We start from the raw sequence: 27,658 nt of genomic DNA on the forward strand, positions 1-27,658 counted from the left end.
CCCATTATTCTACATGGTTTCACTTAGATGTGTCATGTATGAGAGGACCCATTATTCTACATGGTTTCACTTAGATGTGTCACGTTTGAGAGGACACAGTTATTCCACATGGTTTCACTTCGATGTATCATGTTTGAGAGGAGCCATTATTCTACATGGTTTCACTTGGATGTGTCATGTTTGAGAGGAGCCATTATTCTACATGGTTTCACTTGGATGTGTCATGTTTGAGAGGACCCATTATTCTACATGGTTTCACTTGGATGGGTTATGTTTGAGAGGACCCATTATTCTACATGGTCTCACTTGGATGTGCTATGTTTGAGAGGACCCTTTATTCTACATGGTTTCACTTGGATGTGTCATGTTTGAGAGAATCCATTGTTCAAGCATGGTTTCACTTGGATGGGTCATATTTGAGAGCATCTATTATTCTAGCTTGAATTCACTTGGATGTGTCATGTTTGAGAGGACCCATTATTCTAGCACGGTTTCAATTGGATGTGTCATGTTTGAGAGGATCCATTATTCTACATGGTTTCACTTGGATGTGTTACGTTTGAGAGGACTCTGCTATTCTACATAGTTTCACTTGGCTGTATCATGTTTGAGAGGAGCCATTATTCTACATGGTTTCACTTGGAATGGCCATATTTGAGAGGACCCATTATTCTACATGGTTTCACTTGGATGTGTCATGTTTGAGAGGAGCCATTACTATAAATGGTTTCACTTGGATGTGTCATGTTTGAGAGGATCCATTGTTACAGCATGGTTTCACTTGGATGGGTGATATTTGAGAGGACTCATTATTCTAGCACTGTTTCACTTGCATGTGTCATGTTTGAGAGGACCCATTATTCTACATGGTTTCACTTGGATGTCATGTTTGAGAGGAACCATTATTCTACATGGTTTCACTTTGATGTGTCATGTTTGAGAGGATCCATTGTTCCAGCATGGTTTTACTTGGATGGGTCATATTTGAGAGCATCTATTATTCTAGCTTGATTTCACTTGGATGTGTCATGTTTGAGAGGACCCTTTATTCTAGCACGGTTTCAATTGGATGTGTCATGTTTGAGAGGATCCATTGTTCCAGCATGGTTTCACTTGGATGTCATGTTTGAGAGGACCCATTATTCTACATGGTTTCACTTGGCTGTTTCATGTTTGAGAGGACACAGTTATTCTAAATGGTTTCACTTGGATGTATCATGTTTGAGAGGACACAGTTATTCTACATGGTTTCACTTGGATGTATCATGTTTGAGAGGAGAAATTATTCTACATGGTTTCACTTGGATGTGTCATGTTTGAGAGGAGCCATTACTCTACATGCTTCCACTTGGATGTGTCATGTTTGAGAGGATCCATTGTTACAGCGTGGTTTCAATTGGATGGATCATATTTGAGTGGATCCATTATTTTAGCATGGTTTCACTTGGATGTGTCATGTTTGAGAGGATCCATTGTTCCAGCGTGTTTTCAATTGGATGTGTCATTATTGAGAGGACCCATTATTCTACATGGTCTCACTTGAATGTGCTATGTTTGAGAGGACCCTTTATTCTACATGGTTTCACTTGGATGTGTCATTTTTGAGAGGAGACATTACTCTACATGGTTTCACTTGGATGTGTCATGTTTGAGAGTATCCATTGTTCCAGCATGGTTTCACTTGGATGGGTCATATTTGAGAGCATCTATTGTTCTAGCTTGGTTTCACTTGGATGTGTCATGTTTGAGAGTACCCATTATTCTAGCACGGTTTAAATTGGATGTGTCATGTTTGAGAGGACCCATTATTATACATGTTTTCACTTGGATGTGCTATGCTTGAGAGGACCCTTTATTTTACATGGTTTCACTTGGATGTGTCATGTTTGAGAGGATCCATTGTTCCACCATGGTTTCAGTTGGATGTGTCATGTTTGAGAGGATCCATTATTATACATGGTTTCACTTGGATGGGCCATATTTGAGAGGACCCATTATTCTACATGGTTTCACTTGGATGTGTCATGTTTGAGAGGAGCCATTACTATAAATGGTTTCACTTGGATGTGTCATGTTTGAGAGGATCCATTGCTCCAGCATGGTTTCACTTGGATGGGTGATATTTGAGAGGACTCATTATTCTAGGACTGTTTCACTTGCATGTGTCGTGTTTGAGAGGACCCATTATTCTTCATGGTTTCACTTGGATGTCATATTTGAGAGGACCCATTATTCTACACTGTTTCACTTTGATGTGTCATGTTTGAGAAGACCCATTACTCTAGCACTGTTTCACTTGGATATGTCATGTTAGAGAGGAGCCAATATTCTACATGGTTTCACTTGGATGTGTCATATTTGAGAGGACCCATTATTCTACGTGGTTTCACTTGGATGGGTCATGTTTGAGAAGAACCATGACTCTACATGGTTTCACTTAGATGGGTCAAGTTTGAGAGGACCCACTTTTCTAAATGCTTTCACTTGCATGTGTCATGTTTGAGAGGAGCCATTATTCTACATGGTTTTAAATGGATGGGTCATGTCTGAGAGGACCCATTATTCTACATGGTTTCACTTGGAAGTGCCATGTATGAGAGGACCACATTTTCTACATGGTTTCACTTGGATGTGTCACGATTGAGAGGACACAGTTATTCTACATGATTTCACTTCGATGTATCATGTTTGAGAGGAGCCATAACTCTACATGGTTTCACTTGGATGTGTCATGTTTGAGAGGATCCTTTGTTACAGCATGGTTTCACTTGGATGGGTCATATTTGAGTGGATCCATTATTTTAGCATGGTTTCACTTGGATGTGTCATGTTTGAAAGGACCCATTATTCTCGCACTGTTTCACTTGGATGTGTGATGATTGAGAGGAGAAATTATTCTACATGGTTTCATTTGAATGTGCCATATTTTAGAGGAGCCATTATTCTACATGGTTTCACTTGGATGGGTCATGTTTGAGAGGACCCATTATTCTACATGGTCTGACTTGGATGTGCTATGTTTGAGAGGACCCATTATTCTACATGGTTTCACTTGGATGTGTCATGTTTGAGAGGATCCATTGTTCCAGCATGGTTTCACTTGGATGGGTCATATTTGAGAAGACTCATTATTCTAGCACGGATTCACTTGTATGTGTCATATTTGAGAGGAGCCATTATTCTACATGGTTTTAAATTGATTGGTCATGTTTGAGGGGACCCATTATTCTACATGGTTTCACTTAGATGTCATGTTTGAGAGGAGCCATTATTCTACATGGTTTCACTTGGAAGTGCCATGTATGAGAGGACCCATTATTCTACATGGTTTCACTTGGATGTGTCACGTTTGAGAGGACACAGTTATTCCACATGGTTTCACTTGGATGTATCATGTTTGAGAGGAGCCATTATTCTACATGGTTTCACTTGGATGTGTCATGTTTGAGAGGATCCATTATTCTACATGGTTTCACTTGGATGTGTTACGTTTGAGAGGAATCTGCTATTCTACATAGTTTCACTTGGCTGTATCATGTTTGAGAGGAGCCATTATTCTACATGGTTTCACTTGGAATGGCCATATTTGAGAGGACCCATTATTCTACATGGTTTCACTTGGATGTGTCATGTTTGAGAGGAGCCATTACTATAAATGGTTTCACTTGGATGTGTCATGTTTGAGAGGATCCATTGTTACAGCATGGTTTCACTTGGATGGGTGATATTTGAGAGGACTCATTATTCTAGCACTGTTTCACTTGCATGTGTCATGTTTGAGAGGACCCATTATTCTACATGGTTTCACTTGGATGTCATGTTTGAGAGGAACCATTATTCTACATGGTTTCACTTTGATGTGTCATGTTTGAGAGGATCCATTGTTCCAGCATGGTTTTACTTGGATGGGTCATATTTGAGAGCATCTATTATTCTAGCTTGATTTCACTTGGATGTGTCATGTTTGAGAGGACCCTTTATTCTAGCACGGTTTCAATTGGATGTGTCATGTTTGAGAGGATCCATTGTTCCAGCATGGTTTCACTTGGATGTCATGTTTGAGAGGACCCATTATTCTACATGGTTTCACTTGGCTGTTTCATGTTTGAGAGGACACAGTTATTCTAAATGGTTTCACTTGGATGTATCATGTTTGAGAGGACACAGTTATTCTACATGGTTTCACTTGGATGTATCATGTTTGAGAGGAGAAATTATTCTACATGGTTTCACTTGGATGTGTCATGTTTGAGAGGAGCCATTACTCTACATGCTTCCACTTGGATGTGTCATGTTTGAGAGGATCCATTGTTACAGCGTGGTTTCACTTGGATGGATCATATTTGAGTGGATCCATTATTTTAGCATGGTTTCACTTGGATGTGTCATGTTTGAGAGGATCCATTGTTCCAGCGTGTTTTCAATTGGATGTGTCATGTTTGAGAGGACCCATTATTCTACATGGTCTCACTTGGATGTGCTATGTTTGAGAGGACCCTTTATTCTACATGGTTTCACTTGGATGTGTCATTTTTGAGAGGAGATATTACTCTACATGGTTTCACTTGGATGTGTCATGTTTGAGAGTATCCATTGTTCCAGCATGGTTTCACTTGGATGGGTCATATTTGAGAGCATCTATTGTTCTAGCTTGGTTTCACTTGGATGTGTCATGTTTGAGAGTACCCATTATTCTAGCACGGTTTAAATTGGATGTGTCATGTTTGAGAGAACCCATTATTCTAGCACTGTTTCACTTGGATGTGTCATGTTTGAGAGGACCCATTATTCTAGCATGGTTTCAATTAATGCGTCATGTTTGAGAGGACCCATTATTATACATGTTTTCACTTGGATGTGCTATGCTTGAGAGGACCCTTTATTTTACTTGGTTTCACTTGGATGTGTCATTTTTGAGAGGATCCATTACTCTGCATAGTTTCACTTGGATGTGTCATGTTTGAGAGGATCCATTGTTCCACCATGGTTTCACTTGGATGGGTCATATTTGAGAGGATCCATTATTCTAGCTTGGTTTTACTTGGATGGGTCATATTTGAGAGGATCCATTATTCTATTTTGGTTTTACTTGGATGGGTCATGTTTGAGAGGATCCATTGTTCCAGCTTGGTTTCACTTGAATTGGTCATATTTGAGAGCATCTATTATTCCAGCTTGGTTTCACTTGGATGTGTCATGTTTGAGAGTACCCATTATTCTAGCGTGTTTTCAATTGGATGTGTCATGTTTGAGAGGACCCATTATTCTACATGGTCTCACTTGGATGTGCAATGTTTGAGAGGATCCATTGTTCCAGCACAGTTTCTCTTGGATGGGTCATGTTTGAGAGGACCTATTATTCTCGCACTGTTTCACTTGGATGTGTGATGATTGAGAGGAGACATTATTCTACATGGTTTCACTTGGATGGTTTATGTTTGAGAGGACCCATTATTCTACATGGTCTGACTTGGATGTGGTACGCTTGAGAGGACCCTTTATTCTACATGGTTTCACTTGGATGTGTCATTTTTGAGAGGAGACATTCCTCTACATGGTTTCACTTAGATGGGTCATGTTTGAGGAGACCCATTATTCTACATAGTTTCACTTGGATGGGTCATATTTGAGAGCATATATTATTCTGGCTTGGTTTCACTTGGATGGGTCATATTTGAGAGGATCCATTATTCTTGCATGGTTTCACTTGGATGTGTCATGTTTGAGAAGACCCATTACTCTAGTACGGTTTCACTTGGATGTGTCATGTTTGAGAAGACCCATTATTCTACATGGTTTCACTTGGATGGGTCAAGTTTGAGAGGACCCACTTTTCTAAATGGTTTTACTTGCATGTGTCATGTTTGAGAGGAGCCATTATTCTACATGGTTTTAAATGGATGGGTCATGTTTGAGAAGATCCATTATTCTACATGGTTTCACTTAGATGTCATGTTTGAGAGGACCCATTATTTGACATGGTTTCACTTGGATGTGTCATGTTTGAGAGGACACAGTTAACCTACATGGTTTCACTCGGATTTATCATCTTTGAGAGGACACAGTTATTCTACATGGTTTCACTTGGATGGGTCATGTTTGAGAGGAGCCATTATTCTACATGGTTTCACTTGGATGTGTTATGTTTTAGGGGACCTATTATTCTAGCATGGTTTCACTTGGCTGGAAATACAAATAAGTGTTATTTGCCTTCTCTTGACAGTGTATAAATAACATAACCCTGGGGACTGGCATGCAAGACATGTGCATCCCAAATGGTGGAGCTGGGCCCTAGTATGGGCCGTGGTCAAAAGTAGTGCAGTACAAAGGGAATAGGGTGCTATTTTAGATGCACAGACGCATTCAGGCAAAGGGTGCTGCTACTGCTGCTGCTGCCACATGGTACATACAGCTGGTTCTGTTTCATGCAGAATAATGACATCAGCTTGTACTGCATCACAATTAGCATTTAAACATCTTTGCCACTGTATGTGCAGTAAATATAATAACATTATAGTGAAGTTATGCCTTGGAAATCTATACAGTGTTTGATAGACTCAGGATTTGCTAGACTGAGATTTACCAAGCAAGCAGGCTTCTGACACCTGTCTAGTGAAACCTGTTATGGATTATATAAGATATCTTATAAAACTAGATTCATATTTAGCTCATTTACCCACTGGTTCGGTTCAGAGTTGTCTTTAAAAAGCTTGAGAAATATAGGCAAACATTTATGATACGAATATGATTTGAATATTGAATATTTGTTTGCTAAATATTTACACAAGAAAGAATGGTTAATACCAAGTGGCAACTCAATACTTCAGTCTAACAGATTTTATATTAATGAACTGCTGTGTCACAATTGCCAGGTCGCACAGGAAGTTGGTGGCACCTTAACTGGGGAGGACGGGCTCATAGTAATGGCTGGAACGGAATCAATGGAATGGTATCGAACTCTTCAAACACATAGTTTCCATGTGTTCGGTATTCACTCCAATCCAGCCATTATTATGAGCCGTCCTCCACTCAGCAGCCTCCTGTGTGTTTGGGTCCTTGATTTGTCCTGCTGTATTCCTGTAGTGTAATGGCCAGGGGATGGTAATGGTTGACATACAGACAGGTTTCTGGAGAACTGTTTACAATAGTAGTGGGCTGCTGCAACCAAACAAAAGGGGCAAAGAGGCATGCCCATGTTGATCAAGATGTCAATGGAAAAATGAAAAAAGCCAGAGCCCAAATAACACTACGTTCCCCACACAAACCTAGAGAGAATCAGCTCTCCAATGCATAGCATGAAAGTAAAATAATCAATAGAATGAATGTAATAGAGTATTAAGCTGTGTAAGGACAGCCTTTTGTGCTTTGTTACATGGTTCGACTGATGTCCAAATCAATGAATATGAACAAAATATGACATGTGAACAGCTTATTGAAAAAAGACAATACATGCTTTGTGAGGCCCTCAAACAAACACACACACATACACACACGCATACAAACACACACACCAAAAAGATCATCAAGGACAACAACCACCCGAGCCACTGCCTGTTCACCCCGCTATCATCCAGAAGGCGAGGTCAGTACAGGTGCATCAAAGCGGGGACCAAGAGACTGAAAAACAGCTTCTATCTCAAGGCCATCAGACTGTTAAACAGCCATCACTAACATTGAGTGGCTGCTGCCAAGATACTGACTCAAATCTCTAGCCACTTTAATAATGGTAAAAATTGGATGTAATAAATGTATCACTAGTCACTTTAAACAATGCCACTTTATTTAATGTTTACATACCCTACATTACTCATCTCATATGTATATACTGCACTCTATACCATTTACTGCATCTTGCCTATGCCGCACAGCCACCGCTCATCCATATATGTATATGTACATATTTTTATTAATTCCTTTACAATTGTGATAAAGTAGTTGTGAAATTATTAGATTACTTGTTAGATATTACTGCACGGTCGTAACTAGAAGAACAAGCATTTCGCAACACTCGCATTAACATCTGCTAACCATGTGTATGTGACCAATAAAATGTGATTTGATTTGACACACACAGCCTTTTCTCATTCACATGTATTCTTCCTAAGCATTTCTGATATCCACAAGATGGTGGTGTTGAGTTGTATAATTTCTGAATGTAAAAGTTGTAAAGCAGTAGTGGTGAGTGCTGCCATGCCATCAGGTCTGGGCTTCTTCTTACAGCATAGAGGTGAGTGCTGCCATGCCATCAGGCCTGGGCTTCTTCTTACAGCATAGAGGTGAGTGCTGCCATGCCATCAGGTCTGGGCTTCTTCTTACAGCATAGAGGTGAGTGCTGCCATGCCATCAGGTCTGGGCTTCTTCTTACAGCATAGAGGTGAGTACTGCCATGCCATCAAGCCTGGGCTTCTTCTTACAGCATAGAGGTGAGTGCTGCCATGCCATCAGGCCTGGGCTTCTTCTTACAGCATAGAGGTGAGTGCTGCCATGCCATCAGGTCTGGGCTTCTTCTTACAGCATAGAGGTGAGTACTGCCATGCCATCAGGCCTGGGCTTCTTCTTACAGCATAGAGGTGAGTGCTGCCATGCCATCATGCCTGGGCTTCTTCTTACAGCATAGAGGTGAGTGCTGCCATGCCATCAGGTCTGGGCTTCTTCTTACAGCATAGAGGTGAGTGCTGCCATGCCATCAGGCCTGGGCTTCTTCTTACAGCATAGAGGTGAGTGCTGCCATGCCATCAGGCCTGGGCTTCTTCTTACAGCATAGAGGTGAGTGCTGCCATGCCATCAGGTCTGGGCTTCTTCTTACAGCATAGAGGTGAGTCCTGCCATGCCATCAGGTCTGGGCTTCTTCTTACAGCATAGAGGTGAGTGCTGCCATGCCATCAGGTCTGGGCTTCTTCTTACAGCATAGAGGTGAGTGCTGCCATGCCATCAGGTCTGGGCTTCTTCTTACAGCATAGAGGTGAGTGCTGCCATGCCATCAGGTCTGGGCTTCTTCTTACAGCATAGAGGTGAGTGCTGCCATGCCATCAGGCCTGGGCTTCTTCTTACAGCATAGAGGTGAGTGCTGCCATGCCATCAGGTCTGGGCTTCTTCTTACAGCATTTCATATTCATCTCTGCTACTGTATATCTGCTTGCTGAGAAGTAGATTGGGTGTCTGAAGAAATCTTACTATTCCTTAATATTTCAACAAATTCATCATAAACATACAGCTGGCAATATTGCTGATTACAGAGTGAACTATTGAGTGGTGTAAATAGGATGTGCTGATGAAGCAGCCGCAGCATTTCCCTTTCAGAGAGGATACTGGAGGTAATAGAGGTCCATCATAGCAAACATACACTATTTCAGTTTTTGCAACTTCGAAAGATTATAGCTGCAGTTGCCATAGTAGCTGACATTTATAACCATTGAACGCTTGACATATTTAACTCCACCACATAGATCATATATGTAAAATGACAGCATTACATTACAATGAAAACCAAATACAGTGCCTATAGAATAAATACAGTGCCTATAGAATAAATACAGTGCCTATAGAATAAATACAGTGCCTATAGAATAAATACAGTGCCTATAGAATAAATACAGTGCCTATAGAATAAATACAGTGCCTATAGAATAAACACAGTGCCTATAGAATAAATACAGTGCCTATAGAATAAATATAGTGCCTATAGAATAAATACAGTGCCTATAGAATAAATACAGTGCATATAGAATAAATACAGTGCCTATAGAATAAATACAGTGCCTATAGAATAAATCAAGCAGTAAACAACCGGTTTATTTCAACATGATTTAATATACAGCCATTCGCAAGGGTCCAAACAAAATTAGATTTCATCATATAAGTAAAGAATGCACATTGATGCTCTGGCTACGAATGGCAGGGAACCACTATCAAAATCCATCAGCTTGCAAACAGACAAAAAGGCATTAAATAAACTTATACGATATATAACTGGTGTTGAAGAAGACATCTGTGGGCAGGTCAACAATGGTTCAAACTGATCGCTGCAATCTCTTTGACCTCCTGCCGTTAGTGTTTTAGTTTGCTCTTGAAGGTCACCAAGTAATTTTTGTTACAATCTTGGCATTTAGGCTGATTATTCCTCTATAACTCAATGAGACAGATTAGAAGCTGATCATTCCTCTATAACTCAATGAGACAGATAGAGGCTGCTATATTACAAATCATTGCAGACAAATAGGATGAATTTTCTAAGATAGAAATAGCAGAGAAACTGAAAAGAGGATGATTTAGCAAATGAAATCAATAAAATAGATACAAATGCAAATATCTCTCAGGTGATTCCAGTTCCCTTTAATTTCTACAATACATTCAGTCAAAACTACCATCGGTTCAATAGCCATCTGAAAACAATGTGGCCGACAGAGGAAGGAAGGCAGGTGAAGCAGGGGAGGAATTCAGCAGAGAAAAAGGCTTCTTGTTTTGTACAACTAAAATAAGCAAAGTAACAGGCAGAACTCAAGAGACAGCAACTAGTCACAGACTACAACTCAAACAAATACTGCATTAAACAATTCAAATATTCATATTTAATTGGCCTCAAACAATGACAATAGCTTGTGTAAATTCAAACATTATTGATTTGCTTAAATATACTGTAACATCTTTAAAGCTCACAGAGAATGTGTTCAGTCCATCTTTACAGAATTGTGCTGCAATGAGAAACGTTCCCCTTTCCCATGAAAAATCACAGGTCAGAATCTTTAAATTTGGATTCACTCACATACTCACACCATTAAAATCTTAAAGGAATCATCATGAATGTCTATAGAAGATATGAAAACTGTACATAATAACAATACCTTGAACATTAAAAACAAGGTTTTTTCATTTATTACTCATCTCAAAAAAGGAGACATTTTTCAAGTAAGAAAATGATGACTGGAGCACTCCTTTTGTCCTTTATTTCTTTAAAGACTGAACGAAAAAAGAAAAATCCGGAAAACAATTAACCGCTAATGAAAATAGTCAGCGAGAAATGATTGTGTGCAGAATGGTTTTTGATCAGTGTTTTGTCTAAATGAATCTTCATGCAGATAAAAGACAAAGACATAAGAGATGTGGCATCAAGCTGGATGTCAGTCTACCAGATATCACTTGTGTGTTCCCCCCCAGATAGAGGGACGAAAGTGCTGTTCAAGTGGATCTCCTGCTTGCTCTTTCCCATTGTGTTGTTCTGAGTCACCTGTCCGTTGAGCAGCGTCATGGGGATATTGCAGTATATGTGACGGTTACTCAAGGTGGCTATCTGCACGGGGGAGGCGGGCATCTTATACTCGTAGCTACGGGTGCAGTAGTGTCTCATCTGAGGGTGGCTGGTCTGGTTAAAGTCTGGAATCTCGGCGTGGTGGGCGGGCACCATCGAGGCAGATGTGGTCGTCATGGCGATGGTGGAGACCGTCTGCAGGTCGCCGAACAGACCCTGCTCCCTGGAGTCTAGCACCTGCCGGCGAGACAGCATCTCTTTCCTCTTCACCGGCATCTCGTATATCACCTGCTTCCAAAACATAGACTTGAGCTCATTGCTCTTGGGGCCCCTCCACTTGATGATGGAGAGCACTTTGATGGTGTGCTTCAGGGCCTCCACTTCCTGGTAGTTGATGACGCTCTTGAGGTTGGCACACTCGATCATAATCACCTTGATCTCCCCGGTCACCAGCATGCTGTGGAGCCGAGTCTCCAGCTGGAAGATGCTCCAGCCACGCTTGGCCACAAACTCAGGAGTCAACACGATGATGAGCCGTCTGCTCTGCTCCACGCTCCGCGCCAGGTCCTCAATGTAGACTGGAGGAAAGAGAGAGATACAGAAAGAGAGGCGAGAGAGAGGGGGGCGCGAGAGAGGGGGAAAGAGAAAGATACAGAGAGAGAGAGAGGGGGGAGAGAGAGAGCGTTAGAGATAGAGAGAGAGAGAGAGAGAAAGGGGGAAGAGAGACAGAGACAGAGAGAGAGTGCGCAAGAGAGACAGATGGACGGAGAGAGAGAAAAAGGGAAAAAGAGAAAAGCGAGAGAGAGCATGTCAAAGAATAGTGTGTAACAAACCATTCATATTTGACCATTTAGAATTGAGATAAGAGCAGCATCAAGATGCAGGTCTAAAGCATCCAGCTGCAGGTCTAAAGCAACACCCAGAGACATGACAAAACCCAGCAGTCACCAACACGCTGATCTGTCACATTACATACCCTATCACTACTCCCACTCAACCGCCAAACTGACAGTATCACGACAACACCAAACACACACATCACTTTATTCAATATATAGCCTTCTCATTATACTGACTGATTAATGCTAAACCTGTGGGCGAGCACTTTTCCATAGTGATCTCATTAGCCTGTTGAAAACCACAAGCAGAGAGAGAGACAGTGGTAAATAAAGGCTGTTTTTTGACTCATAAAACACAGCGAGAGATACAGAGAGAGAGAGAGAGACAGAGAGAGAGAAAGAGAGACCGAGAGAGACAGAGAGAGAGAGAGACAGAGCGAGAGAGACAGAGAGAGAGAAAGGAGAGAGGGAGAGAGAGAGCTCCTCAGTTCTTCTGCAAAAAAGATAGAATTATAGTTGGATAATTGTAGATAAACTTGAATTTTTCCACAAGGACTTATGCAGGATACTAACCTCAACATCAAAATTCCATACCTAAAACCTTGATTTTGGACAAAATTACCTGAATGGACTATTCCTACCAAGAACTATCAAGAAAAACTTTTAACAAACCAAAACCTGCAGAAGAAACATAGCGGAAGCTGGAAATACCATCCAACATAAAACTGAGAGAGTAATATTCAGTCTGAAGCTACTTCTGAAGCCAAAAAGTAAAAGACAATAATCTCTAGGTAATTTTATTATATAAAGCTGAGTAAATAAGTATACTAAGCTAGCAAGCTGCTAGCACAGAACAGACCTGGCGGCACCTACAATTAGCACTGAAGTGTGAAGTGAGATGTGTGAAAACTCTTGAGCCCAACAATGGCAGGAGAGTTTCACAGCCCCCCCAACCAAATGCAGAGGCCTTTGAAGCACCAATAACAATCCAGAGACACGATTTGCTGACTTCTATAAAGAAGGGAACGTAAGCAACTTAATTTTCCACACAGACCATCCCCTGGCATGGCACAGAGCAATAAGAGCACACTACCCCTATGTCAAGAGAGAAGGTATTGGCCCAGGGTGGAAACTCAGAATATTAGACATTGAGGAAATCGAAACAACCTCTGTCAACATGTACAAGTATGGGACAGTAATGGTGCAGGGAATCCTCATACAGTTCCAGCAGGACTTTTATGGGATCAAAGAGAGAGCACAGCAGGGAAATCTCTCTCTCTGTGATGACTCCCCCATCCTGATTGAGTCTGATCACACCTCTTCAAACTATCCTGCAGACGAGGATAGTCAACCTCAAGCCCACAAAACAGACCAGCACAACAACACCCTCCCAACAAAACCTGGAGGGCAGAAGGTGGAGATGGACGGCTGTCTGAGAGAGCTGGCTGCTCTACGGACTGAGGTGAGAGAACTTAAAGAGGCACAGATGGCACTGAAGGACTAGGTCAGAAAGCTGAGGTGTGACAGAGAGCAGGACACTTCCCCATACAAGCCAGCAGAATAGCCCACCTCAGACCCGGACCACAACCTCAACACCACAATGGGACAGACAACACAGGACCCACCAACCGAACAGACCCCACCCCCTCCTAACAGCCCTCCTGTCAGCTCCCCCAATAGCCCTCCTGACAACCCCCCCCCCCCCCTCCACATCCACCGAGGACACACAAAATCCACAGATTGTGCTCCTCATTGACTCAAATGGCAAATACTTTTTCCCAAACACAAACTGGCTAAACTCTGGTGCCCAAACACTAGGCATGCCCTGGAGCTGTTGTCAGAGGACAGACTAGGATCCCCTAGCCACATCATAATTCATACAGGCACAAATGACCTGAGGACCCAGCAGGAAAGAGGGGCAACAGCACTCAAATGACTGATTTAAAAAGCTTCTTCCACTTTCCCCAACGCACAAGTGGTTACCTCCACCCTGCTACCACGAAAATACTTTCACCCTGCCACCATACAGCGGGTGAATGCAAGAATTTTGCCAGACTGTGCCTCAAAACCTAATGTATACCTGGCGCACAACTTCACCCTGGACTTGAACAGCCTTTGCGACCAGGTCCATCCCTACAAGGCAGCAATCCCAACTTTTGCCAGAACCCTGAAGGACGTCAACCTCAACCGTAGCACCAGCACCTCACAAAGGAGCAACAGACACCCCGCCCAGACCAGCGAGACACCCCCACCAAGGACTTGCACCGAGAGGACTCATGCCAAGAGGACCTACACATAGACCAAAGCTTCACAAGCTATACCCCAACCAGCTGAGACCACCCCAAACAAACCCTGACAGGCCACACCCTATATAGGCTCCCCCAGATCAGACCTATGCCTCTTCTGCCCCCCACCACTGCAGCAAGGACCTCAAAATGACAGCCGCACATATAAAAAGGCTGTGAGCAGAGCAACAGGCCCAAGCCCCACTAATGCACCCCCCCAAGCCTCATCCTGTGACCTAAGAGGTATGTATCTGATGCTCAACATGCTCTGCTCACAACTACTGTAATGGTCCGGGCCTAAACCACACAAAAACAACACTAGACACTATGGAACACAACACTTTTACTATCTCATCCTGGAATATACAAGGTATGAGGTCATCTGCCTTTGGCCTAAAGAGCAGGAACCAAGACTTTACCAAATACATTGGAAATACAGACATTGTCATCCTACAAGAAACATGGTATAGAGGAGATGGACCCACCGGTTGCCCTCTAGGTTACAGAGAACCAGTAGTCCCATCCACCAAACTACCAGGTGTGAAACAGGGAAGAGACTCAGGGGTTATGCTAATTTGGTATAGAACAGACATGACCACTCTATTAAATTAGTCAAAACAGGAACATTTTCTGGATCGCTGGCTATCTCAACAGAGAAAAATGTCCTCATGTGTGCTACCTATATTTCTTTTTTATTTAACCTTTATTTAATTAGGCAAGTCAGTTAAGAACAAATTTGTATTTACAATGACGGCCTACCCTGGCCAAACCCTAACCCGGATGACGCTGGGCCAATTGTGAGAGGGGGAAATCAACCATTTCCAGGCCCAGGGGCATGTACTAGTCTGTGGCGACCTAAATGCCAGAACTAGACAAGAACCCGACACTCTCAGCACACAGGGGGACAAACACCTACCTAGAGGTGACAGTATTCCCTTCCAAATATGCACCCCTAGACACAACTAAGACAAAACAACTCCTGCAGCTCTGTCGCACGCTGGGTCTGCACATAGTCAATGGTAGGCTTTGAGGAGACTCCTATAGTAGTACACCTACAGCTCATCCCTTGGCAGAGGTACTGTAGATTACTTTATCACTGACCTCAGCCCAGTCTCTCAGAGCGTTCACAGTCAGCCCACTAACACCCTTATCAGATCACAGCAAAATCACAGTCTACCTGAACAGAGCAATACTCAATCAGAAGGCATCAAAGCCAAAAGAACTGCACAATATTAAGAAATGCTATGGATGGAAGGAAAGTAGCGTAGAAACCTACCAAAAAACAATTAGGCAAAAACTAATTCAATCAGTGTATTTGACCTTTCAGCATCCCTATCAAACGGTTTGATGAAGAATGCAAAAACCTAAGAAAGATATTGAGAAACCTATCCAACCAAAAACATAGAGACACAGAAAATCTGAGTCTATGCCTTCACTATGGTGAAACACTAAAACAATACATAAATACACTATGGAAAAAGAAGGAACAGCATGTCAGAAATCAGCTCAATGTAATCCATAGAATCTAACCACTTCAGGGAAAATTGGAACACACTAAACAAACAACCACACAAAGAGTTATCTATCCAAAATAGAGATGTGTGGATAAACCACTTCTCCAATCTTTTTGGCTCTATAAAAAAGAACAAAGAACAAAGACTACCAGAACCCACTAGATTCTCCTATTAGATTGAATGAACTTCAGGACAAAATACAAACCCTTCAACCCCAAAAGGCCTGTGGTGTTGATAGTATCCTACATGAAATTATAAAATATACAGACCACAAATTCAAATTGCCTATACTTAAACTCTTTAACATCATCCTCAGCTCTGGCATCTTCCCCACATTCTTGGAACCAAGGACTGATAACACCAATCCACAAAAGTGGAGACAAATTTGACCCCAATAACTACCGTGGGATATGCGTCAACCGCAACCTTGGGAAAATCCTCTGCATTATCATTAATTAACAGCAGACTTGTACATTTCCTCAGTGAAAACAATGTACTTAGCAAATGTGAAATTGGCTTTTTACCAAATTACCGTACGATAGACCATGTATTCACCCTGCACACCCTAATTGACAAACAAACAAACCAAAACAAAGGCAAAGTCTTCTTATGCTTTGTTGACTTCAAAAAAGCTTTTGACTCAATTTGGCACGAGGGTCTGCTATACAAATTGTTGGAAATTGGTGTTGGAGGAAAAACATTTGACATTATAAAATCCATGTACACAAACAACAAGTGTGCGGTTAAAATTGGCAAAAAACACACAAAGTTCTTTACACGGGGCCGTGGGATGAGACAGGGATGCAGCTTAAGCCCCAACCTCTTCAACATTTATATCAACGAATTGGTGAGGGCACTAAAACAGTCTGCAGCACCCAACCTCACCCTACTAGAATCTGAAGTCAAATATCTACTGTTTGCTGATGATCTGGTGCTTCTGTCACCACCCAAGGATGGCCCACAGCAGCACCTAGATCTTCTGCACAGATTATGTCAGACCAAAAAAGGTCCAGTTGCCAGGATCACAAATACAAATTCCATCAAGACACAGTTGCCCTAAGCACACAAAAAACGATACATACCTCGGCCTAAACATCAGTGCCACAGGTAACTTCCACAAAGCTGTGAACGATCTGAGAGACAAGGCAAGAAGGGCCTTCTATGCCATCAAAAAGAACATAAGATTTGACCTACCAATTAGCCAGCAGCATACCACCCTGCATCCCACTGCTGGCTTGCTTCTGAAGCCAAGCAGGATTGGTCCTGGTCAATCCCTGGATGGGAGACCAGATGCTGCTGGAAGTGGTGTGGAGGGCCAGTAGGAGGCACCCTTTCCTCTGGTCTAAAAAAATATCCCAATGACCCAGGGCAGTGATTAGACACTTGTGTAGGTTGCTGTCTTATAGATGGGATGTTAAATGGGTGTTCTGACTCGCTGTGGTCACTAAAGATCCCATGGCACTTATTGTAAGAGTAGGGGTGTTAACCCTGGTGTCCTGGCTAAATTCCCAATCTGACCATCATGGCCACCTCATCATCCCAAATGTACAATTGGCTCATTCCCTGTAACTATTCCCCAGGTTGTTGCTGTAAATGAGAATGTGTTCTCAGTCAACTTACCTGTTAAATGATTTTTGGGGGATGTGGCTAAAAATACTTAAATCAGTTCTAGAACCCATTGCCCTTTATGGTTGTGAGGTCTGGGGTCCACTCACCAGCCAAGAATTCACAAAATGGGACAAACACTGCATGCAGAATTCTGCTAAAATATCCTCCGTGTACAACATAAAAGACCAAATAATGCATGAAGAGCAGAATTAGGCCGATACCCACTAATAATCAAAATCCAGAAAAGAGACCTTAAATTCTACATCCACTTAAAATGAAGTGATTTCAGTCAGTAACCGAAAGGTTGCTGGATTGAATTCCCGAGCTGACAAGGTAAAAATCTGTTGTTCTGAATGCTATTTGGCCCTAAACAGAGAGGGGACCACTGTGACTGAACCAAAATTAATGAAAGCTTTGACTATGTAGACTCAGTGAGCACAGCCTTGCTATTGAGAAAGACAAGCCATGGGCACACTGCCCACAAAATGATGTGGAAACTGAGCTGCCCTTCCTAACCTCCTGCCAAATGTATGACCACATATTTCTCTCAGATTACATAAACCCACAAAGAATTCGAAAACAAATCCAGCAGCAAAATTTGTGACATGTTGCCACAAGAAAAGGGCAACCAGTGAAGAACAAATACGATTGTAAATACAACCCATATTTATTTATTTTCCCTTTTGTACTTTAACAATTTGCACATCGTTACAACACTGTATATAGACATAAAATGACATTTCAAATGTCTTTATTCTTTTGGAACTTGTGTGAGTGTAATATTTACTGTTCACTTTTTGTTGTTAATTGAGCTTTTTTTTTTATCCATTTCACTTGCTTTGGCAATGTAAACATGTGTTTCCCATCCGAATAAAGCCCCTTGAATTTATTTGAGAGAGAGAGAGAAAGAGAGAGGTGTAAAGAGGTAAATGGTATCCGCAGTGTCACATCACTGTCCGCAGTGTCCTGCCTTCCTCTGCAGGGGCTCTGTCTTTTACACCTGCATGTCACATCACACATCGGCCCTCCTCCACCTCCCACCCCAACACTACACATACTGCTCCACCACCACACCCCCAACCCACACAGCCTTTCAGCTCCCTTACCTGACACCAAGCACCACCACAGGCACCAGTGTCACCACACAAATCGTGCCCCACCTCCACCTCCACATCCTACTGCACATGCTCAGAGTAGACCTTTACTGTATTAATTAGCCTCGTAGCTAAATCAGTTGACTGAAAGTCAATATAAGGCCTAATCACATTAGATAGCATTATAACAGAGATCTCAAGAAGTAAGAACATAAAGTAGACTAAAACAACATTTCTTGGTGCTGATCTTGAACTTCCTTTACACAGCATAGTGTCCACACTGTGCTTAATACAGTAGGTACTTAAGAATAAACCCCCTGAACATTGAAGGCTATAAAAGAAAACTACTACACTTCCCCTCTGGCAGCACACAATGTAGTCTAAAGAGGGAGTTAAGTCTGATCCATTCTAACAAAATATTACTCAGAACCAATTTGCATTTGAATGATCATTCCTTATGCCGTGCAGCTTGATTCAATGTGGCTTAACATATGAAAAGATTACACGTATAGTATTGTGTTGTATTACTCACTTATAAATAAATAAAAAATATTACAAATATTAAGAGATAGTGGCTTCAGCTGAAGAATGTGTTGTGTGGGGGACCTCAGCGGAGTGGGGGATCTCAGCGGTGTGGGGGTCCTCAGTGGTGTGGGGGACCTCATTGGAGTGGGGGATCTCAGCGGTGTGGGGGTCCTCAGTTGTGTGCGGGACCTCAGTGGTGTGGGGGATCTCAGCGGTGTGGGGGACCTCAGCGGTGTGGGGGACCACAGCTGTGTGGGGGATCTCAGCTGTGTGGGGGACCACAACTGTGTGGGGGACCACAACTGTGTGGGGGACCTTGTTCAAAGCTATAGCCACCAGGGCTATAGGAGTTTGAGACTGTCTATCATGATATTCCAGGCTTATGACGAAAGATAGCGTGTCACAGCTTTTCAATATGGAGGTATTAGCAGCAGAATGAAAACAGTCCTCTGCCTGAGCACAGTGAGCACAGTGAGCAGCTTGCTCACAAATGAGATCCTTTCTACTTACTTGGTGTCACGTCCTGGCCAGTATAAGGGTTAATTGGTATTGTAGTTTGGTCAGGACGTGGCAGAGGGTATTTGTTTTATGTGGTTAGGGGTGGTGTTTTTCTAAAAAGGGCATTTGATTTAAGTATTCCGGGGGTTTTGGGCACTGTCTATGTTTGGTTAATTGGGGTGGACTTCCAATTGAAGGCAGCTGTGTGGTGTTGCCTTTGATTGGAAGTCCTATATTAGTTGGGTGTGTTTGTCTGTTTAATTGCGGGAGATTGTTCCGTGTTTAGCGTGTGTAAGCCTAACAGGACTGTCAGTGTATCGTGAGTTCGTTTTTGTTATTTTGTATGTTCGTTTTGGAATTTATTAAAAGTTCAAAATGAACTATCTCAACTCTGCTGCATATTGGTCCTCATTTTCCGATGATGATTTCGCCATAACTCCCTGACACTTGGACATTGAACAATGTAGTGGAGAAATAATGAGGCCAATGATAAGCAGCTAAATCAATTTAAATTAAATTAAATGTTATTGGTCGCGCACACATACAGTATTTTGCATATGTTATTGCAGGTGGAGCAAAATGCTTAAGTTTCCAACTCCAACAGTGCAATAATACCTAACGATACAAAACAATTCAATGTATAGACAGTATGGATAGTATATGAATAGAAAAGATGTGTACAGCAGTAGTTATATATGATGAGTCATGACTAGAATACAGTATATATAAGTGGGTAAAACAGTATGGATCATGATAAACATGATAAAGTATACACTTCGCAGGGGTAGCAGGGTATATATATATATACAGTTGAAGTCAGAAGTTTACATACATTTAGGTTAGAGTCATTAAAACTCGTTTTTAAACCACTCCACAAATGTCCTGTTAACAAACTACAGTTTTGGCAAGTCGGTTAGGACATGTCATTTTTCCAACAATTGTTTACAGACAGATTATTTCACTTATAATTCACTGTATCACAATTCCAGTGGGTCAGAAGTTTACATACACTAAGTTGACCCTGCCTTTAAACAGCTTGGAAAATTCCAGAAAATTATGTCATGGTCTCTAGAAGCTTCTGTTAGGCTAATTGACATCTTTTGAGTGAATTGGAGGTGTACCTGTGGATATATTTCAAGGCCTACCTTCAAACTCAGTGCATGGTTGCTTGACATCATGGGAAAATCAAAAGAAATCAGCAAAGACCTCAGAAAAAATTGTAGACCTCCACAAGTCTGGTTCTTCATTGGGAGCAATTTTCAAACGCCTGAAGGTACCACGTTCAACTGTACAAACAATAGTACGCAAGTATAAACACCATGGGACCATGCAGCCGCCATACCTCTCAGGAAGGAGACACGTTCTGTCTCCTAGAGATGAAAGTACTTTGGTGCGAAAAGTGCAAATCAATCCCAGAACAACAGCAAAGGGCCTTGTGAAGATGCTGGAGGAAACAGGTACAAAATTATCTACATCCACAGTAAAACGAGTCCTGTATCGGCATAACCTGAAAGCCGCTCAGCAAGGAAGAAGCCACTGCTCCAAAACCGCCATAAAAAAAGCCAGACTATGGTTTGCAACTGCACATGGGGACAAAGATCGTACTTTTTGGAGAAATGTCCTCTGGTCTGATGAAACAAAAATAGAACTCTTTGGCCATAATGACCATCGTTATGTTTGAAGAAAAAAGGGGGAGGCTTGAAAGCCGAAGAACACCATACCAACCGTGAAGCACGGGGGTGGCAGCATCATGTTGTGGGAGTGCTTTTCTGCAGGAGGGATTGGTGCACTTTACAAAATAGATGGCATCATGAGGCAGGAAAACTATGTGGATATATTGAAGCAACATCTCAAGACATCAGTCAGGAAGTTAAAGCTTGGTCGCAAATGGGTCTTCCAAATGGACAATGACCCCAAGCATACTTCCAAAGTTGTGGCGAAATTGCTTAAGGACAACAAAGTCAAGGTATTGGAGTGGCCATCACAAAGCCCTGACCTCAATCCTATAGAAAATTTGTGGGCAGAACTGAAAAAGCGTATGTGAACAAGGCGGCCTGCAAACCTGACTCAGTTACACCAGCTCTGTCAGGAGGAATGGGTCAAAAATCATCCAACTTATTGTGGGAAGCTTGTGGAAGGCTACCCGACATGTTTGATCCAAGTTAAACAATTTAAAGGCAATGCTACCAAATACTAATTGAGTGTATGTAAACTTCTGACCCACTGGGAATGTGATGAAAGAAATAAAAGCTTAAATAAATAATTCTCTCTACTATTATTCTGACATTTCACTTCCTTCAAATAAAGATGTGATCCTAACTAACCTAAGACAGCTCATTTTTACTAGAATTAAGTGTCAGGAATTGTGAAAAACTGAATTTAAATGTATTTGGTAAAGGTGTATGTACACTTCCGACTTAAACTTTAAATATCGGGGGTACATACTGTATTTACAGTGCCTTCAGAAAGTATTCACACCCTTGGACTTATTCCAGATTTTGATGTGTTAAAGCTTGAATTTAAAATTGATTAAATTGCGATTTGTATTACTGGCCTACACAAAACACCCATAAGGTCACAGTGGAATTAAGTTTTTAGACATTTTTACAAATGAAATACAAATGAAAAGCTGAAATGTCATGTGTCAATAAGTATTCAACCCCTTCGTTATGGCAAGCCTAAATATGTTCAGGAGTAAAGATTTGCTTAACACATAAAAGTCACATAATAAGTTGCATGGACTTACTGTGTGCAATAATAGTATTTAACATGATTTTTGAATGACTACCTCATCTGTGTACCTCACACATACAATTATCTTTAAGGTTCTTCAGTTAAGCTGTGAATTTCAAATACAGATTCAACCACAAAGACCAGGGAGGTTTTCCAATGGCTCACAAAGAAAGGCACTTATTGGTAGATGGGTATAAAAGCAGACATTGAATATCCCTTTGAGCATGGTGAAGTTATTAATTACACTTTGGATGGTGTATCAATACACCCAGTCACAACAATGATCGACGCATCCTTCCTAGCTCAGTTATCGGAGAACAAAGAGACCGCTCAGGGATTTCACCATAAGGCCAATGGTGACTTTAAAACAGTTCCAGACTTTAACCTAAAACATAAGGTCAAATATACACTGGAGTTGCTTACCAAGACGTCATTGAATGTTCCTTAGTGGCATAGTTACAGCTTTGAATCAGCTTGAAAATCCATGGCAAGACTTGAAAATGGTTGTCTAGTAATGATCAACAAGCAACTTGACAGAGCTTGAAGAATTATTATACATTCCAGGTGTGCAAAGCTCTTAGAGACTTTTAAATGTTTTTATTTAACCTTATTTGTCCAGGTTAGTCTCATTGAGATAACATCAATTTTTCAAGAGAGACCTGGTCCAACCAAGACAGCAGCAGGGGGGAACAATGTTTGAGACAAATAGACATACTGTAACAACTTAGACACAGCATGAACAAAATGTGGGACGTAGATGCACATACATTTCAATTACAGAAACATACAAGCGTCATAGATAAAAAAATAAATGATATGTACTACCGCATCAAGTGCTAATGACAATCACATTCCCCAGTAACATGTGAGTCAACCAAAGTTTTAAACTCCTCCAAGTAAACAAGATCCTGGAGTTTCAAACGGGTCTGGAGAGAATTCCAGGACCACAGAGCTGCAGCTGAAACACTTTTTGCCATGATCTGTTCTGATTTTAGGAACCGTTAAAAGTAAGTAGGAGTGTGACCGTAACTAGAAGTTATTTTCTGACCTTATCAAAGATGAACAGAGAGAAAGTGGCAGTTTTCCCAAAATGGCCTTATAGATCACAGTATACTAATGTTTACGCATATATAGAAAGTGTGACGACCCTCCCACTCTGTCTGCCGTATTCTCTCTTTTTGTTCTTGTTTCCTTGTTGGGATGCCGGTGGGCGGAGCTGGGAGGGTCGTCAGCTACATGGGAAACACCTGGGTCCGGGTGTGTCCCAGGATAAAGGCACCTCTTCCACATTCATGGAGGAGACTCTCTCCATGCAGACACCTTGTTTTTGGTAGTTGTGGTGTTTTGGTTGTTTGCTTTGGCACCTTTCAACACTCTGCATTATTACATTCAGGTATGCAAAACACTCACTTACACTACTGATTACACACACACCATTGTTAATTACTTAGTTACTTTATTTAATACATATATATTTTGATACTCCTTGTCTCCACGTTGTCTCCCTTTTGTTGCGAACTCTGTGCCGGTTCATAACAAAAGAAAGACTCACAGCTGTTATCACCGCCAAAGGTGATTCTACAAAGTATTTGGAATAAATCAAGAGGTATGAATACTTTCTGAAGGCACTGTATGTACAGTATCGTGGGTGTCCAGACTCCAGACAGGAGGTGAATATAAGATTTTGGGGAATATATTAATGTTGTTGCCTTTTTTGACTGCAATACAGAGGCTCTATGCTAATAGAGTTCAAATATGGTCAAAAAGATTAATATCTTTACAATGTTTACATACATTATATTAATTGACATACAGATGTTTAATTAGTAATGACATAGGCATACATATTATGTTAACCTTGCCTTGGCGATGTCAGTGGATTTGATTTGAAATGCTCTTCCTTTCATCTCTTGCCAGTTCCTAACAAAATTAATGATGGAAGAGCAACAACACATTGCAATTTCACGGTCAATTTGCAGTGCATAAATAATACAATTTGTATGAGCGGGACTGAGCTGGAGAGCTTTTTTATTTTTTCTCACGCATTTTTTCATTTGCTGATGATTATGTAAATCAATTAATACAAATAAGTACCAGTGAACCTGTTACTCTCTCTCTCTCTCTTTCATCTCTCTCTCTCTTTCCTCTCTCTCTCTCTCCTTCCTCTCTCTCTCTCTCCTCCCTCTCCCCCTCCACCCCCCTCTCTTTCGCGCCTCAATATTTTCTCTTTCTGAACAAATTAGGTGTTTAAACACATTGTCATTTGGTTACGTTGTCCTGATCTGTAAATGTGTTGGTATTAATGATGGCAGACTGCCTCTCAGTGAACTGAAGACTTCTCTATAATTCATTACCTATGCAGCAATTTCCCAACTATCAATACACCCTACTGAGCCCCATGGTGTGCCTGTGAGTAAATAGCCATAGAAAGCAGTGTATTCTGGAAGCATGGCTTGGACCAGCCTAAGCAGTTGGGGATTTATTTTGGATGCACTGCATGTTAAATTATGCAAGGAATGGACATTAGTTTCTAAGTTATTTGGGGGGCAAGGAGGGAGGATACCGTATATATTTATTGTATAGGGCAAAATGACATCCATGGAGGGATGTGTTTGTTGGGCCGATCTGTATGTGTCTGTTGGGGCTTGGGGAGTGTGTGTGTGTGTGTGTGTGTGTGTGTGTGTGTGTGTGTGTGTGTGTGTGTGTGTGTGTGTGTGTGTGTGTGTGCGTGAGAGAGAGAGAAAGAGAGAGAGAAAGAGAGTGTTAGCTCGCGTGCGTGCACCTTTGACTGTGTGTAAAGAGGCAAACCAAGATGAATTGACAAGCTTATGTAAAACTCTGGTAAAACACAACTGCAGCTGCTGAATTTAATTTCCTTTCTGCCTTTAGCATACATGTAACTATTTGACACCACTCTCAGGTAAGATGCCAACACCAATAAACAAAAGAGTAGCTGCCTGGAAGGCTTGTGGGGATCCAGCATTGACAGATATGCAGGCCCACAAAAACACACCACAACACACACCACCTCATATAGATTGCCTTTTCTTTCTCTGAATGTGAAGCAATGGCAGAAGGAAGACAGCCAGAGGAGATTCCTCTTGACAGCCAACTGAATTCTGGGCATCAGGGAGAAGCTCTACCATGAGGGACAGTGATGGGGGATGGATGAAGCGGGGGATCACTCACTGCTGTGACTGCTGGGGATAAGGTCCCGGTCGGGGATGAAGAGCTTGTATCCATAGTGTTTCTCTAGAACATCTGGGAGGATCTCCAGAGCAAACTGCTCCTCTTCACTGGAGCCCCTGTCCATGGACTCCAGCTCAACTCTTGTGTAGGACAGATAGGCATCATACTCCTTGTTGTCTGTTGGTGAAGAGACCAAAGACAGAGAGACTGTTTTTTGTTATCAAATGAGAATTCAAGATGAATGTGAGTATGAAATGAAATAGTTGTTTAACAACAAAAGTATGCCTCTATTGTAACTGTAAGCAAGGGTCTCTATCCTAGAAGGTGACAACCATGTCATAAAATCGTGAAACTTAAATCCTAAAACAAAGCAGTGTGGATACAGACAACTATGGGATAAGTGGTCAGAATGGGAATTTATTCTGAATTCAGCCTGTGTCACTAAAATCAGGGTCAGAGCACTGGCTTTAGTTCTTGTGAATTTCAAGCACATCATTTTCACTTGGGTGAATCCTTAATACGGTGTGAAAACGGCTTCTGTCACAGTCTTCGGGCCGCTGACATTTTTCCTACTCTGAGACTTACACTGGCTTTCAGGGGAGGGGGAAAGGCCCAGAGCTGGCCATGTAGCACACACACAGCCTAGCCCCAGGTGACAAACACTCACCGTCCTCTGTCTCGTCACTCCCAAAGTGCCTCCGGTAGCAGAGCATGATCTCCACGTTGTAGCACTTGTAGATGGCCGTGAAGACTCCCAGTAGCAGCAGAATGGCTCCCAGTCCACCAGCCAGCTCTAGCCTGTACATGTCTGGTACAGGAGATAGATACATACAGAGAGAGATATGAAGGACTGAGGAGAAACAGCTAAACAGCCACAACAATAACATTACCCACCACAATTCCTCTGTATCTTTCTACTAAAGAGTGTTTTCTTTGCACTGTCGACAGAAGCTTTTGTTCAGAGTTCTTGGGGTTCTGGGGTTTAGTAATTTCCCAGTGCTCTGTGAGGAACTATAATTTACATAAACATGGCATAAAGAGGGAGATATGGGAATGTGTTTTCACTGTATGCTTTCACACACATTATTGAATGTCTGTTTGTGTGTGTGTGTGTGTGTGTGTGTGTGTGTGTGTGTGTGTGTGTGTGTGTGTGTGTGTGTGTGTGTGTGTGTGTGTGTGTGTGTGTGTGTGTGTGTGTGTGTATGTGTGTGTGTGTGTGTGTGTGTGCGTGTGTATGTATGTGTATGAAAGGGGCCTGGGGTTGCAAAACTAGCAATGATCCTTTATGTTGGCCCCACTGCTATTCACCAAATATGAGCCATCAATCTTAGCTGCAGTCACTCCAGATGATAGCAGCATAATTTCTCATCCTGCATCCGTCATACATTACACTATCTGTCGGGCCACTTCTCACTGACACACATCACTGTGTTACTTGGTTGGTTGGTGTGAGAACGCACTCATCTGTGAAATCATCATAAAACCTTTAGGAAGAGAATGATTATGGTTGGCATGCCATTTCCTTGATAATTTTGTTGATCAAAATAGGTAATGTTACTATATGTGCTGTATATAAAATCCATAGAACACACACGGATACTGAGCTAAACCACAATCTGAGCCGATATTCATAAAGTCTCTCAGAGTAAGAGTGCTGATCTAGGATCAGGTCCCCCTGGTCCTTGTAATCGTATTCATTATGATCTAAAAGGCAAAACCTCTCCTAGATCAGCACTCGTAGTCTGAGATTCTTTACGAAGGCCTTGCATTCATCCCTCTGAAACCACCATTCAGCTGCAGTTGTACCATTCAAGAGGATTCCATTGCCATTAACTACTGTACTATGAAACAAAGATAAATGATATAAAGAATGATAGTAAAAAGCTTTGGAGCACCTTAAATGAAATTTGGGGTAAAAAGGAAAACTCGGGTCATTCATCACAAAACCCACTGATATTGGCAACTACTTTGATACTTTTTTCATCGGCAAGATCAGCACATTCTGAACCTACACATCCATGCATAACTGACCAAATTATGAAAGACAAGCATTGTAATTTTTAAATTCCATAAAGTGAGTGTGGAAGAGTTGAAATAATTATTGTTGTCTATTAACAATGACAAGCCA

General features: G+C 41.7%; 1 protein-coding gene across 1 annotated transcript in view; it reads right to left on the bottom strand.

The window, feature by feature from the left end:
- Positions 1-10,897: 10,897 nt before the first annotated feature.
- LOC115205463 (X-linked interleukin-1 receptor accessory protein-like 2) overlaps positions 10,898-27,658 on the bottom strand; it is a 36,500-nt gene continuing 19,739 nt past the window's right edge. The window contains exons 3-5 of the mRNA XM_029771464.1: positions 26,198-26,338; positions 25,531-25,707; positions 10,898-11,823 (exon numbers count right to left, since the gene is read on the bottom strand). Of these exons, the coding sequence (XP_029627324.1) occupies positions 11,123-11,823; positions 25,531-25,707; positions 26,198-26,338 (1,019 nt within the window). The 3' untranslated portion in view covers positions 10,898-11,122. The remainder of the gene's footprint in view (positions 11,824-25,530; positions 25,708-26,197; positions 26,339-27,658) is intronic.

This window comes from Salmo trutta, chromosome 13 (assembly GCF_901001165.1).
Source record: "Salmo trutta chromosome 13, fSalTru1.1, whole genome shotgun sequence".
Taxonomy (NCBI): Eukaryota; Metazoa; Chordata; class Actinopteri; order Salmoniformes; family Salmonidae; genus Salmo; species Salmo trutta.